Below are 13,130 nucleotides of genomic sequence, written 5' to 3' on the forward strand. Positions count from 1 at the left end.
GATCCACACTTGCGCTTCTTAGCATGTCCCTTATCCATCTTGTGACTGAGGTTGTCATACTCTGCACACCATTTTCGTGCCATGCAGAGATCCAGCTTATACTCCTTGCAAAAAGTTGTTAGATTCTTTCCCTGGAAGTTTTCCATGATCCCTTTTTTGTACTCAATGGAGTAGCTCTTTCTTTTTGCACTAATCTTGTCTGGGGGTAAAAATATTTATCCGATGTTATGCTGGACAAAAGACAACGTTTACTCTTTTAACTACTTGTGAAGACCTTGCCTTGTAACTAGGGCAGCTTCTTGGCTAAATGCGACAGCTCTCAGGACAGTTGCAAAAATGGCGGATTAGCGGTAGGTTTTATTTTTGGGGGAGGGCTTATATTAGCAGTACATCAGAAATTACTGCTAGGTCCTACTTTCGGGGAACCACGGGCATATATACAGTGGTGTGAAAAACTATTTGCCCCTTCCTGATTTCTTATTCTTTTGCATGTTTGTCACACAAAATGTTTCTGATCATCAAACACATTTAACCATTAGTCAAATATAACACAAGTAAATACAAAATGCAGTTTTTAAATGATGGTTTTTATTATTTAGGGAGAAAAAAAAATCCAAACCTACATGGCCCTGTGTGAAAAAGTAATTGCCCCCTGAACCTAATAACTGGTTGGGCCACCCTTAGCAGCAATAACTGCAATCAAGCGTTTGATAACTTGCAATGAGTCTTTTACAGCACTCTGGAGGAATTTTGGCCCACTCATCTTTGCAGAATTGTTGTAATTCAGCTTTATTTGAGGGTTTTCTAGCATGAACCGCCTTTTTAAGGTCATGCCATAGCATCTCAATTGGATTCAGGTCAGGACTTTGAGTAGGCCACTCCAAAGTCCTCATTTTGTTTTTCTTCAGCCATTCAGAGGTGGATTTGCTGGTGTGTTTTGGGTCATTGTCCTGTTGCAGCACCCAAGATCGCTTCAGCTTGAGTTGAGGAACAGATGGCCGGACATTCTCCTTCAGGACTTTTTGGTAGACAGTAGAATTCATGGTTCCATCTATCACAGCAAGCCTTCCAGGTCCTGAAGCAGCAAAACAACCCCAGACCATCACACCTCCACCACCATATTTTACTGTTGGTATGATGTTCTTTTTCTGAAATGCTGTGTTCCTTTTACGCCAGATGTAACGGGACATTTGCCTTCCAAAAAGTTCAACTTTTGTCTCATCAGTCCACAAGGTATTTTCCCAAAAGTCTTGGCAATCATTCAGATGTTTCTTAGCAAAATTGAGACGAGCCCTAATGTTCTTTTTGCTTAACAGTGGTTTGCGTCTTGGAAATCTGCCATGCAGGCCGTTTTGCCCAGTCTCTTTCTTATGGTGGAGTCGTGAACACTGACCTTAATTGAGGCAAGTGAGGCCTGCAGTTCTTTAGACGTTGTCCTGGGGTCTTTTGTGACCTCTCGGATGAGTCGTCTCTGCGCTCTTGGGGTAATTTTGGTCGGCCGGCCACTCCTGGGAAGGTTCACCACTGTTCCATGTTTTTGCCATTTGTGGATAATGGCTCTCACTGTGGTTGCTGGAGTCCCAAAGCTTTAGAAATGGCTTTATAACCTTTACCAGACTGATAGATATCAATTACTTCTGTTCTCATTTGTTCCTGAATTTCTTTGGATCTTGGCATGATGTCTAGCTTTTGAGGTGCTTTTGGTCTACTTCTCTGTGTCAGGCAGCTCCTATTTAAGTGATTTCTTGATTGAAACAGGTGTGGCAGTAATCAGGCCTGGGGTGGCTACGGAAATTGAACTCAGGTGTGATACACCACAGTTAGGTTATTTTTAACAAGGGGCAATTACTTTTTCACACAGGGCCATGTAGGTTTGGATTTTTTTTTTCTCCCTAAATAATAAAAACCATCATTTAAAAACTGCATTTTGTGTTTACTTGTGTTATATTTGACTAATGGTTAAATGTGTTTGATGATCAGAAACATTTTGTGTGACAAACATGCAAAAGAATAAGAAATCAGGAAGGGGGCAAATAGTTTTTCACACCACTGTATATATATATATATATATATATATATAGTCACACATGTGTGCATGGGATGCAGCTAAATGGACCAAAACAAGGTAATTTCACACCAGGCCAGGGGGTGGCGGGGTGCATTAGGCCTTCCTCTTTTATCTCTGCAGACCAGACATGGGAAATTCTGCCTCATTCAGACCCGATGATGTCACTTCCAGTTCTGGTTCCAAGGATGTCACTTCTGGTTCCGGTTCTGAAGATGTACCTTCCAGTCCAAAAAAGAAACATCACTTCCAGTTCTAGGCTTCAATGTCCAGGCCTCAATGACGTCATTTCCACCTGCCTACCTTAAATACAAGTCCACTTCTGGTATAATCATTTCTGTTTTGGACTCAACTCTGTACACATCTGTGCTACTTCTTGCCATTTTGCAGCCAGGCTTCAAGTATATGGGTGGCTGCCACAAACCTTGTTTTGTGTGTCAAGACTATTTATTTCCCAATATATATATATTGTGGTACATGGCTGGCAGTTCATCCCGGCCAATACCCCCACGCCGCCAGGTGGATCCCTTCTTGCAACATGGAGTTGCCCCAAGTTCCAGCAGGGCATCATGGATAGTGGAGATTTACATCACAGCCCTGCTGGATACCATGGGGGCTTACAGGGGATGCTGCAGGGTGGCTCAACGATATATATTTTCAGTATAACCCGGAAGTACTTCCCAGTCATGGGGACGGAAGAAATAAAGTACTTCCGGGTTGAATAAAAAGAGGTTTTCACCTGACCCGGAAGTGCTGGGAAATCACATGGACTGGGGGATCAGAAGCACTTCCGGGTCAAGGACTATAAAGGACTATGGGAAACCCCAGCGAGTTGAACTGAGTTGGGAGGAAGGGTGACAACACGTCTGGGAGTTGGAGGATTGTGATTGATTATTGTATTGTCCATCTATCCATTTTCCAACCTGCTGAATCCGAACACAGGGTCACGGGGGTGTGCTGAAGCCAATCCCAGCCAACACAGGGCACAAGGCAGGAACCAATCCCAGGCAGGGTGCCAACCCACCGCAGGACACACACAAACACACCCACACACCAAACACACACTATGGCCAATTTAGAATCGCCAATCCACCTAACCAGCATGTCTTTGGACTGTGGGAGGAAACCGGAGCACCCGGAGGAAACATTATTATATTGTGATTTATTTAAGTATAGTGGAGGCGGAGGTGCTTGGTGCACTTTATTGTAAAAATAAATTTATTTGGACTTTCATCAGTGTCTGGCGTCTGGTCTGATGGTTCAAGGGGACGACAGCGCCCCCTATCTGTCACTATGTGTATATATATATATATATATATATATATATATATATATATATATATATATATATATATATATATATATATATATATATATATATACACACACACAGACTATGGTCTTAACACACACAAGAATAACTAAAAAGAAAGGAAACCTCTGGCATGGAATTCACAGTCACAGTGAGGTATTATACAGACTTGCTGTTGTTGGTAGAGAAAAGAGTCCCAGTAGCATTTCTTGACACACATCTGCCGGATGATTCGTTGGCTGAAAGTCCTCAGAGAGAAGCTTTGATGCATTTTTCATAATGGCTGTCAGTATTGATTTAATTCTCTCCTTTGCTACAACCTTCAGGGGGTCCACTACATGACTGACAACTTTGTGCTGATTTGGCGGACCACTCTTGAAGTGATGTTACTAGCCCAGCACACCACTGCCTAGAAAATTGCACTGGCCATCACAGAGTTATAGAAGATGTGAAGGATTTCACTATTCATATTAAAGGAACGCAGTCTCCTAAGGACAAAGAGCCTGATCTCTCCTTTCTTATATAGTTTGTCTTTGTTCACGAGACCAGTCCTGCCTGTTATGTGGATGTGGAACCTCAAGTAGTGCACCACCTCTACATCCACTCCTTGAATAGTGACCGGACATAGAGGTTCTTTGGTGTGGTATATAGTCTATAACCTGTTCCTTGGTTTTGCAGATGTTAAACTGCAGAACATTCTCTTTGCACCAAGAAACACCTGACTTCTATACTCTGCCTTATCCTCTTATCAATACACCCCCATAAGTGCAGAGTCATCTGAGAATTTCTGCAAGTGGATTGATCTAGTGTTATACAGTACTTATAGATATATAGAATATATGTGGCTGTTATTTTCAACTGTCAAAACCTTCTAGAGTTTGCCTACAGTATTCCAAGAAAGAGACCAATGCTGTTTTTCGACAGATTTTGTAATGAAATATATTTTAAAAGTAATTGAAAAGACTCTGGCAAGTTTGTTTCCTTTACTACTCCAAAGCTGTAAAAAAGGATGTTCAATAGACAGAGAAGTAACACTGCGTGTCCAAATAAGAAAGCCATGTGCTTAGTTAGCTGTGCCACTGTCTCTTTCTTCTTCAAGTTACAACATACTCCGCTCAGAGCTTGCTGAATTTAGAGAGGTTCCTTTCTGATTTTATCACAGACAATAAAACAAGTTGCTCTGCATTGCTCTCTCCAGTCAAAAAGAACCATGTTGATTCCAACTGCTGATTTTTGCAGTCAGGAGTTATCAGAGGACTACATCTGTGACTTACAAGAGAATTGTTTGGGTTTGAGACCACAAGATTATGGCAGCTGAGAAGCAGAACAAGCAAGAGACAGGCAAAGGCAAGGAGATGTGGCACCAATGCAGATTTCAGAGTTGATGCATGGAAAGCTGCAGTGGGCAAAACCAATACCAACCTTCAGTTTACATTGCATCAGATCAATTGATATGGCTTAACTCGGATTTATTGTGTACAGTATCTGTGATTTATATATCAGGCCAATTATTTAGAATCATCTTGTAAATTAAAAATGATACGATATTTTGATAGTGACACTTTTTAAATTTAACCTGATTGAGGATAATTAATGTTAAGTTGCAATTGCTACTTTAAAGTTTATACTTTAAGGTTTAATTTCTCTATTATCCTAATCATTTTAGTGAATACTTTTTATTTTTTCTTCATCATCATGTAAAGAGTTGTTTACTTGTGAGGCCTGTGTGAAAAATAATAGTACTTTCAATGCAGAAATCATTAAAAATGCATCAAAAAGACAAACAATATATGTATGCATCTTGTTTTATTAATAGAATTGAATGCCATAGTTTTAAATCTCTTACAAAAATAATACTTTTTTAGTCCTTATCTTTTCTAACAATTTTTGGGCTTATAAACATGTTTTAATAAATTAATTAAAGAAGCTTTACATAGAATGTTTTGCAGTATGTACACTGTATGTTTCATGCATGTTCTAAATTCTCTTTTAAAATATTTAAGTATTTCTTTATAGTAAAGTTGCACCATTTGTTTCTAAAGTCCTAAATATAAATTCTTTACATTTGCAAATATTTTACCATTACTTTTTGGTAATTTTTAGAACTTATCATTAAAAGTACCTTGCTGCACCCACTTCACGTCATTCTTTCCTTTATAGTCAATGAACATTTTAGGACTTAACCTAAAATTAACAATGATATCAGATACAAACACATATGCTTGAGCTCAGGAGTTTTTAGTTTTAGGTTTAATTAGGGACAAACGACTAGAAAAACAAGGTATTTCAACTTGCAAACTGAAAAAAGACAACTACAGTGAAGAATTGCTATCCTGATAATAATAATAGCGATATCTGAAATTTACTTTCATATGACCGACACTTAAAGAACAACAGATTTAACAAATATAGTACAATTCAGTTTTTGTAATATTGTATGCAAATAATTGGGCATTTCTAAACTACAAAAGGAAGATAAATGTCTTAAAAACATAACAAGTAACTAGCATACAATTTTCTACTGGATTGAGATGCCAAAGGTGGTTGCGTGTGCAGATGGCCTTTAGAAATTAATGTTAATGTCTGCTAAATTATCTAAAACCTTAAGAAATACTCAATATATTGCATGTAGAGGAATGCAAAGTATATTACTTTAATTGCATCTTGTGAAAAGTAACCTTCTATAATATGTTTTCAGACAAGAAAACTTATTTTTACCTCACACAAACTCACACACCCACATATACACAGGTACACATTAAAAGAATCCTTGAGCAGATATTTCACAGTACAGTTAAAATGATCAAGTTTTCAAATGCCAAAAGGAATGTTATGTACCTTTCCAAAAGAACTCCTTAAAGCCATGGTTTTCTGTCAATCATGTATAAAATTGTGGCAAAGGTTCAATGATAACCTCTTTTGAAAGTGTAGGTTTCACTGAAAGAAAACATATTAACACAATGACCTTGTTATTCCATAATATGTTAAACGGAGCTTCATCTAACTGATTAGAGCACCATCCACACCATAACTCTACAGATCTAATTTGCAGACTTTATTTTCTTATATACACATATATTGTGCTAATCCCCAAGGGGAAATTGTCTTTTTCCATGAGCTTTGACAGTCATATTACCCTTGTTCTAATTTTTTTGTCTGCCGTTAATGAGTAGCTCTAGTATAGAGATATCTCAGAATGATCACTGATTCAATATCACCAAAAATGCAGAAAAAGCTTACTGATTATACTTTAGACCATAGTTTAAATTCAGATCTTCATCCTGAGTTAATTACTTAAACATGTGCTGCATTTTTGTTTATTGAGAAGTAATACTGACCTGCTTAATGACAATATATTAGAAACGAAACTCTTAATTTTATCTCGCTTAGATATTTTCTTAAATGCCTTCTGAATGCAGTGTGATCAAAAACTTGCAAACAGGATATCACTGTCTGTGTATACAGATGCCCTTTTATAAATATCTTACATTTTCTATGTGTTCTCCAGGGGCCTCATGCATAACGCCATGCCAAGAATTCACACTATAACATGGTGTGCGGACAAAAGCGGAAATGTTCGTACGCACAAAAAAATCCAGATGCATAAATATGTGCTTTCTCCAACTTCCATGTTCTGCCGCTACATAAATCCCAGTCAGCGTGAAAAGTAAAACATGTGCACGCGCCTGCTGCCACTCCCAAATCTCCACACAGAATGACGCCTCTTTGAATATGAAAATCAATATAAATAGCCCTTAAGCTCAGCGTTCTGTGAAAAGGCAATGGCAAAATCACGGGGGTAAATAGAAGAATTTCAGCGAATACCAAGTGGAGGCAAGGAAAAACGTACTATTTGTTGGTTTAAACAGTGGTATAAACAACAAAAGGAAGTTGATCGAGTGACATAGACTGCTGGAGAAACTTGAAAGCTCAAGTTCACAAAGTTGCACAGTGCCTGAAATAAAAAAGAAGTTATCAGATATCAAAGTCGCCGTGAAAAGGTGAATCGTAGCCCACTATCTGAGTGTCATATGAAAGCTTATTAGGGTACAGAGAAAATAAATAGGCACACAGTGGGAAAAAACCATGAAATGTCAACTTTAATCTCAAAATTTCCACTTTAAGCACGTAGTTTATTTTGTCATTAAAGTAGAAAATCATAAGTTTCATCTTAAAATCGTTTAATTTACCAGTTTCTCAAACCCCATCATAACTAAAGTAGCACGTTAAATGCTTTGTTTTGTATTTGATCTTCTATGGGCTCTATGTGTGTGAATCACTACGTGATTCTTAAACAGGCTTTCTCTTCCTCCGACAGGACACAGAATCCATTACATTCGTGATATTACAGTATTAAAATACTGAGATGTATACTTGATATCATTTTCATGATGATATGAGTTAAAGCATGTTATTAAACATGGGAACACGGTGACCAGTGATTGTTCATGCCTCACGCAAGATGCTTGCTGAACCGTGTGTGACCTTCGATTAAATAATTTATTACAGCAGTACTGTCTCTTTCAAACATACTAACCACCAATTCCTGTCCTTACTTTTCTTTCTCTAAATACCCAATCGCCAAACAATCAGCTTTGTAATAGATGTTAAGCCATCTGTAAGCTTAGAATGCCGATTCTTCAAAACTTTTAAGGAACTTTGAAATATCTTTGTAGAACATGTTTATTTACTCTATTCATGCACTGTCATGCCAGTCCCAGCAAGAATACAGCGCGAAGCAGGAACAATTCGCGAACGGAGTGCCAGCTCCTTGCTAGCGCTGTGACACCGTGTCCTCACAAGTTTATTTATTAACAATATAGCTTATTTAAATTAAATTAAAGTTTTATCTGTATAATAAACATATTTTGCTGCATTTCATCTTAAAAATTATATTGTCATCATATGTAAATACGCGTTTTATAAAGTGGCTCAGGTTGTGCAATATTATAACTATATCGCAAGTTTACAGTGAGGTAATTGTACTTATGAGTACAAACTGTTCTACAAGGAGCACTTGATGGACTGATTGAGTGCGTTTATAGTTCTTGGGATGAAACTATTTCTGAACCGCAAGGTCTGTACAGGAAAGGCTCTGAAGTGTTTGCCATATGCGAGCAGTTCAATAGACAGCATGGCTGAAGCAGCGTGTGCTTGATGCTGTATACTGATTAATTCTCTTTCCGATCAGCTGCTGTAGAGTTGTGATTTCACCCTCAAATACAGTGATATAAATGCTCCGAGTGTTGCTGTGAGAGTAATATGGAAAAAGATGATCCGCTGTGGCAACCCCTAATATGAGCAGCTGAAAGAAGAAGAAGAAGAAGGTGCAGTGAGAGTAACAACGCTAAAGCAGCTATGGTATTTGGAATAGTTTGGCCATTCTGTGGACCATTATATTGTTACAGGTTAATTACAATCAGATGCATTAAAATAATAAACAATATGCCGTTTATTTCAGTGTATTTATAAAACTGCGTCAGGGATGTGGATCTAAAAAAGAAAGGGAAACCACACTGGAACAGTAGCACTGCTTTGTCGCTGGGTGCCGCCAGTCTGCAAAACTGAGCGCAGAACTTGCGTACGCCAGGGTACGAGCTACTGTGGAAATGTGTGTTGCTTTACACCATGTTTAGGTGTTATACATCATGATTTGAACGTGGAAGTGTTCGTATGCAACATATTTGTGAGTACGCACCGTTTATACATGAGGCCCCAGATGTTGTTTATAGGAATGTATGCAAGCGTTAAGCAATAAGCTTCTTTCACATGGCCTGAGAGTATTAAACTGCATAAGAAAGTCCCTAATTACTTGGTCATTGTAAACAGTTGTTGTCAAATTCAGAAAAAAGGAAGTTCTAATGTTGATAGAGCTCATAAAAAAAATAAAAGCGTGGGCGCTTTTGCTAAGATTTTAAGAAGTGTTTTTTGAATGTTGATTGATGAAAAGCGCCCACACTTTTATTTTACGAGTGATGTATGAGAGACTTATTTTTTACTTTTTAGTACACTTTTTAACTTATTATAAGAGTGGTTTTTAAAAAGTATTTTTTATATATATATTATTTTCAAGTTTTTATTCTTGGCTTTGTTTTAGTTCTATCCATTTCTAGAGCCAACTATTGCTGAAATCTTGAACTATTCTTCATATGAAAATTTTATTTTTTAATTAACATGGATTAATTGATCAATTAGTGAAACTGATTATTGATTCATGTATTGTCATCAGAAGTGAGTGTGCACAATTTCAAGTCATTTGGACAATAGGAAGTGGGTTAAATATCGATTACAAGATTTGTACAAGACAACAAACTGATGAAGTTAATATAAGCATGGTAAAAATGATCAATTATTTGTTTATGATTGTGAGAATAATCATTAATGTTTATTACAAAATTTCTTCCCTTTCCCTTTTTCTTTATAATGATATTGTTATCTTCATGAGATTACTGCTTCTGGGGTTGGAATGGCACGTTGGAGTGGATTTGCATCTCGGCAGACTGTAAAATACCTAGGAATGAGATTGTTTTCTAAATTTACAAGTAATAACATTTAGTAACGTTTTAATAGCAATATTAAAAATACAAATGTAAGCATGCTTTATATAGGTCGAAAATAACTGCATGTAAGTATAATATAAGTTGATATCTACATCTATTATAAAGTATCCTTAAGTCATAATACAACCATGGTGACACAGAAACAATGATGCAACAGCCACCCAGTGAAAACCTTTCCATAAACAGATGGCTCTGAAAAGCTACAACATAAATAATGAGGTAAAGATCTCAGAACCTATCCTAACAAAAAAAACATTAAAATATGCTTAGTGTCCTTCAGAGGGTTGCCTATATGATTTTAGCAGTTTAAGGATTAATAATACATTTTATTTAAATAGAGATTAATACACTCTCCTAACGCACATACACTAGACAATAGCAAAAATAATATATAAGGTTTAGAGAAAAGATCGGGCTACCTTTAGTTGAAAGTAGCTCAATTGTTTCCAGGGTGCAGAGAAACTGAACATGTCAGTTAAAACTTCCAGGAAATCAGGCGTGAAAGAGGCTGAAAAGAAAGTGCTGCATTCCCCACTCTGCACACTGCAGCAATTACAGCATACATTGAAATCTGCTTTTGTCGTATGAAAACCAATTGAGATCAATTCTTGGCAAACCACAAACTGGAGAGGATTTAAATAAAATAATTATGTTTAATATAGATAGAATTTGAAAAGAAAATACATAAATGTACGGAAAACACACAGAAGCCAGTAAGCACTGATGGCCCCTGCAGACCCTTTCACAGCTCCTTTTGTCTGTTTAAGTGATAAAAGTCATTGATGGAAGTTAAAAGATATTTACAACAAACAGATTTAGATCATTGCCAGCTTTAGCCCTGATGAGCGTAATAGGAGACAACTGATACAAATGCAATTGTTAGGAAGTAACATCAGGAAGAAATGTACATTGTGTCTGAAAACATATTATGCATGGTTCCCATCTTGTGACAAGCTATCAACCAATCACATTAACCCAGTTAACTCTTCACATTGTCCTTTTGTTAATGATCTACAATGAAAGGTTGGGTAAGTTGATTTGTGTGTATAACATAGAAGATGTTATATAGTGTAAAGATTAATCAAATAATATGATGCACTGTGGCTGGAAACTAAGGTGTAGGCACCAACAAATTTCTTCCAATCTCTTAATTCCATTAATTATTTTATTATCTTACAATTATTATGTGTTTGGCTCAGTATAACTAGTGTTCTAGTCTGTGAACTCAACACACCCTTTGGTATCAATGCAACCATTGACTTGCTGTAGAAGCCCTTTTCAGCTTGAAACTAGCAGCTTTAGTTCAATTATGTTTCAAACAATGCTAATGTGAAGCCTTGTACAGATTTCTTTTTTTTTTTTTTACATGATATACTGCAGGTCATTTCTTGAAGAAGAGTTTCTTTTAGCCGTTGGCTTGCTTTATCTTCAACCCATCTAGTCAAGAGCTTTATTGTCGGAAAAGCATTTTATGCTGTGGTGGCATATATGTACAAGATGTAAAAATATATACTGTGTATACATTTATTTTTCCTTTAAGTATATGCTTCCTTTGTTTTCAGTGCAACAAGTTCAGAGTCTTCTGAATGTTTTCCATTCAAATGTTCACTATTGCACTCATGGTGATAAAGATACACAGGGACCTCTGTAATTGATGTTGCTGTATAAGAAGTAGACCGTGATGAGCAATGCTCTCGTCTGCGCTGTCCCCATTGAGTTTTGTATTGCATCCACTGTCTCCTGAGAGCCCCTTGTACCTGAAAAATAGAACGACAATAATAAAAATAGGACTCTTTGTTTCAAATTCACTGCAAGTTTGCACTTGATGACATATTTCGCATTGCAATCATAGGCACTAGAACATTTGTGTTCATGGAAACAGCTCGTGACATACTCTCATCATAATTATTCAGTTTTTACTTTTGTGACAAACACCTTTAAAAAGTGTTTTTATTTTAGTTAGATTCATTTAAATTGAGAACTACTTTGACATCCTACATTGCATCTATGGTCCTGGCAGTTGTTTCTTATTTTATATTTTGGCCTAATTAAAAAAAAAATCATACCAGTTTTGACATTATTAAGAGAATATCCAAGTGATGCTAATGTTGAATTTATGCATAGATAATGCTGATTGTAAAATTTGTGCATTTAATTTACATAAAGATTTACATGTTTTCCCTACATACTGTATTTGAGATGGTTTCTGATTATAGAAATATTAGCTGTGTAAGGCCGTGCTGTAAAAAGCCTGGGGTTGTAGAAACTATTCAAATCGTCAGAAAAAAATTGAACTGTAGAGTTGTCAGGTAATTGAAAGGAACTACTCTGGGCATCTCTCTCCTAGGACATTTCGTTTTGCCGACGTGCTTGCCTCACTTGTGTATTAGCGGTGGGTGGAAAAGTAAAAGGGATACCATTTTGCCGATGTTGGCAGCAAAGCGACTTTGTCTTTCGTCTGAGGTTTTGTTTTGCCCGCCTCGCTTGTATTATTAGCGGCTAAGCAAGTGACTCTTAATTTGGAGGTGGAGTCCTTACCCCGACTCCACCTCTCACTTCCGGGCCGGACAGACAGACACACACTTCCACATCATTTATATATAAGATATAAGTTTTTATCATGTATTAAAAGCTTGCAGGTAATTTTCAGAATACACTATTAAGGATATCCTTGAGTCAAAATATTCCTTAACCTTAATATGTGATTGATTTCAAAACTAAAAATCAATTTATATAATTCATTGCCCAAGTGCCAAACACAGAAAAAATTGTATACAGTATAATGTATGACAGACATGGGCTGGCATCCCCAGACACAACCATGCCAAGAGAGTCCTGGATGCAAATAAATGTTTTTTATTCACAAAATATCTTTAACAGGTACTGAGATCCTTACCCAGCTAGGAGACCGGTGCAATGGAATAACTAGGGAAGATGAGCACTGCTAAATATTTTCTTCCCCAATACGCAAGATGGCAGCTGGGTTAGGATTCCCACACAGATACCCGCAGGGCATGCTAAAAGCTATAGTTCCATGGGGTACTCCTGTTGGGTTCTTTGGGGGCGATCAGGGGAAGTTGCAGGGAATCACAATCCCTACTTTCAGGGACTTCCATTTGAGCCGGAAGTGCTTCTAGCAGGCTATTCCCTAGCATTAGAAGTACTTCAAGTTCCTAATTAAAAGTAGCTGCTC

At 37.2% G+C, this 13,130-nt stretch overlaps 1 protein-coding gene across 5 annotated transcripts in view; it reads right to left on the reverse strand.

The window, feature by feature from the left end:
* Positions 1–10,570: 10,570 nt before the first annotated feature.
* The window catches only part of calcr (calcitonin receptor), a 401,799-nt gene continuing 399,239 nt past the window's right edge, over positions 10,571–13,130 (reverse strand). For all 5 annotated transcript variants that reach the window (XM_039736983.1, XM_039736984.1, XM_039736981.1 and 2 more), the window contains exon 13: positions 10,571–11,694. In XM_039736983.1, coding sequence (XP_039592917.1) covers positions 11,473–11,694 — 222 coding nt within the window. In that variant the 3' untranslated portion in view covers positions 10,571–11,472. The remainder of the gene's footprint in view (positions 11,695–13,130) is intronic.

The sequence above is a fragment of the Polypterus senegalus genome, chromosome 15 (genome assembly GCF_016835505.1).
Source record: "Polypterus senegalus isolate Bchr_013 chromosome 15, ASM1683550v1, whole genome shotgun sequence".
Classification (NCBI taxonomy): Eukaryota; Metazoa; Chordata; class Cladistia; order Polypteriformes; family Polypteridae; genus Polypterus; species Polypterus senegalus.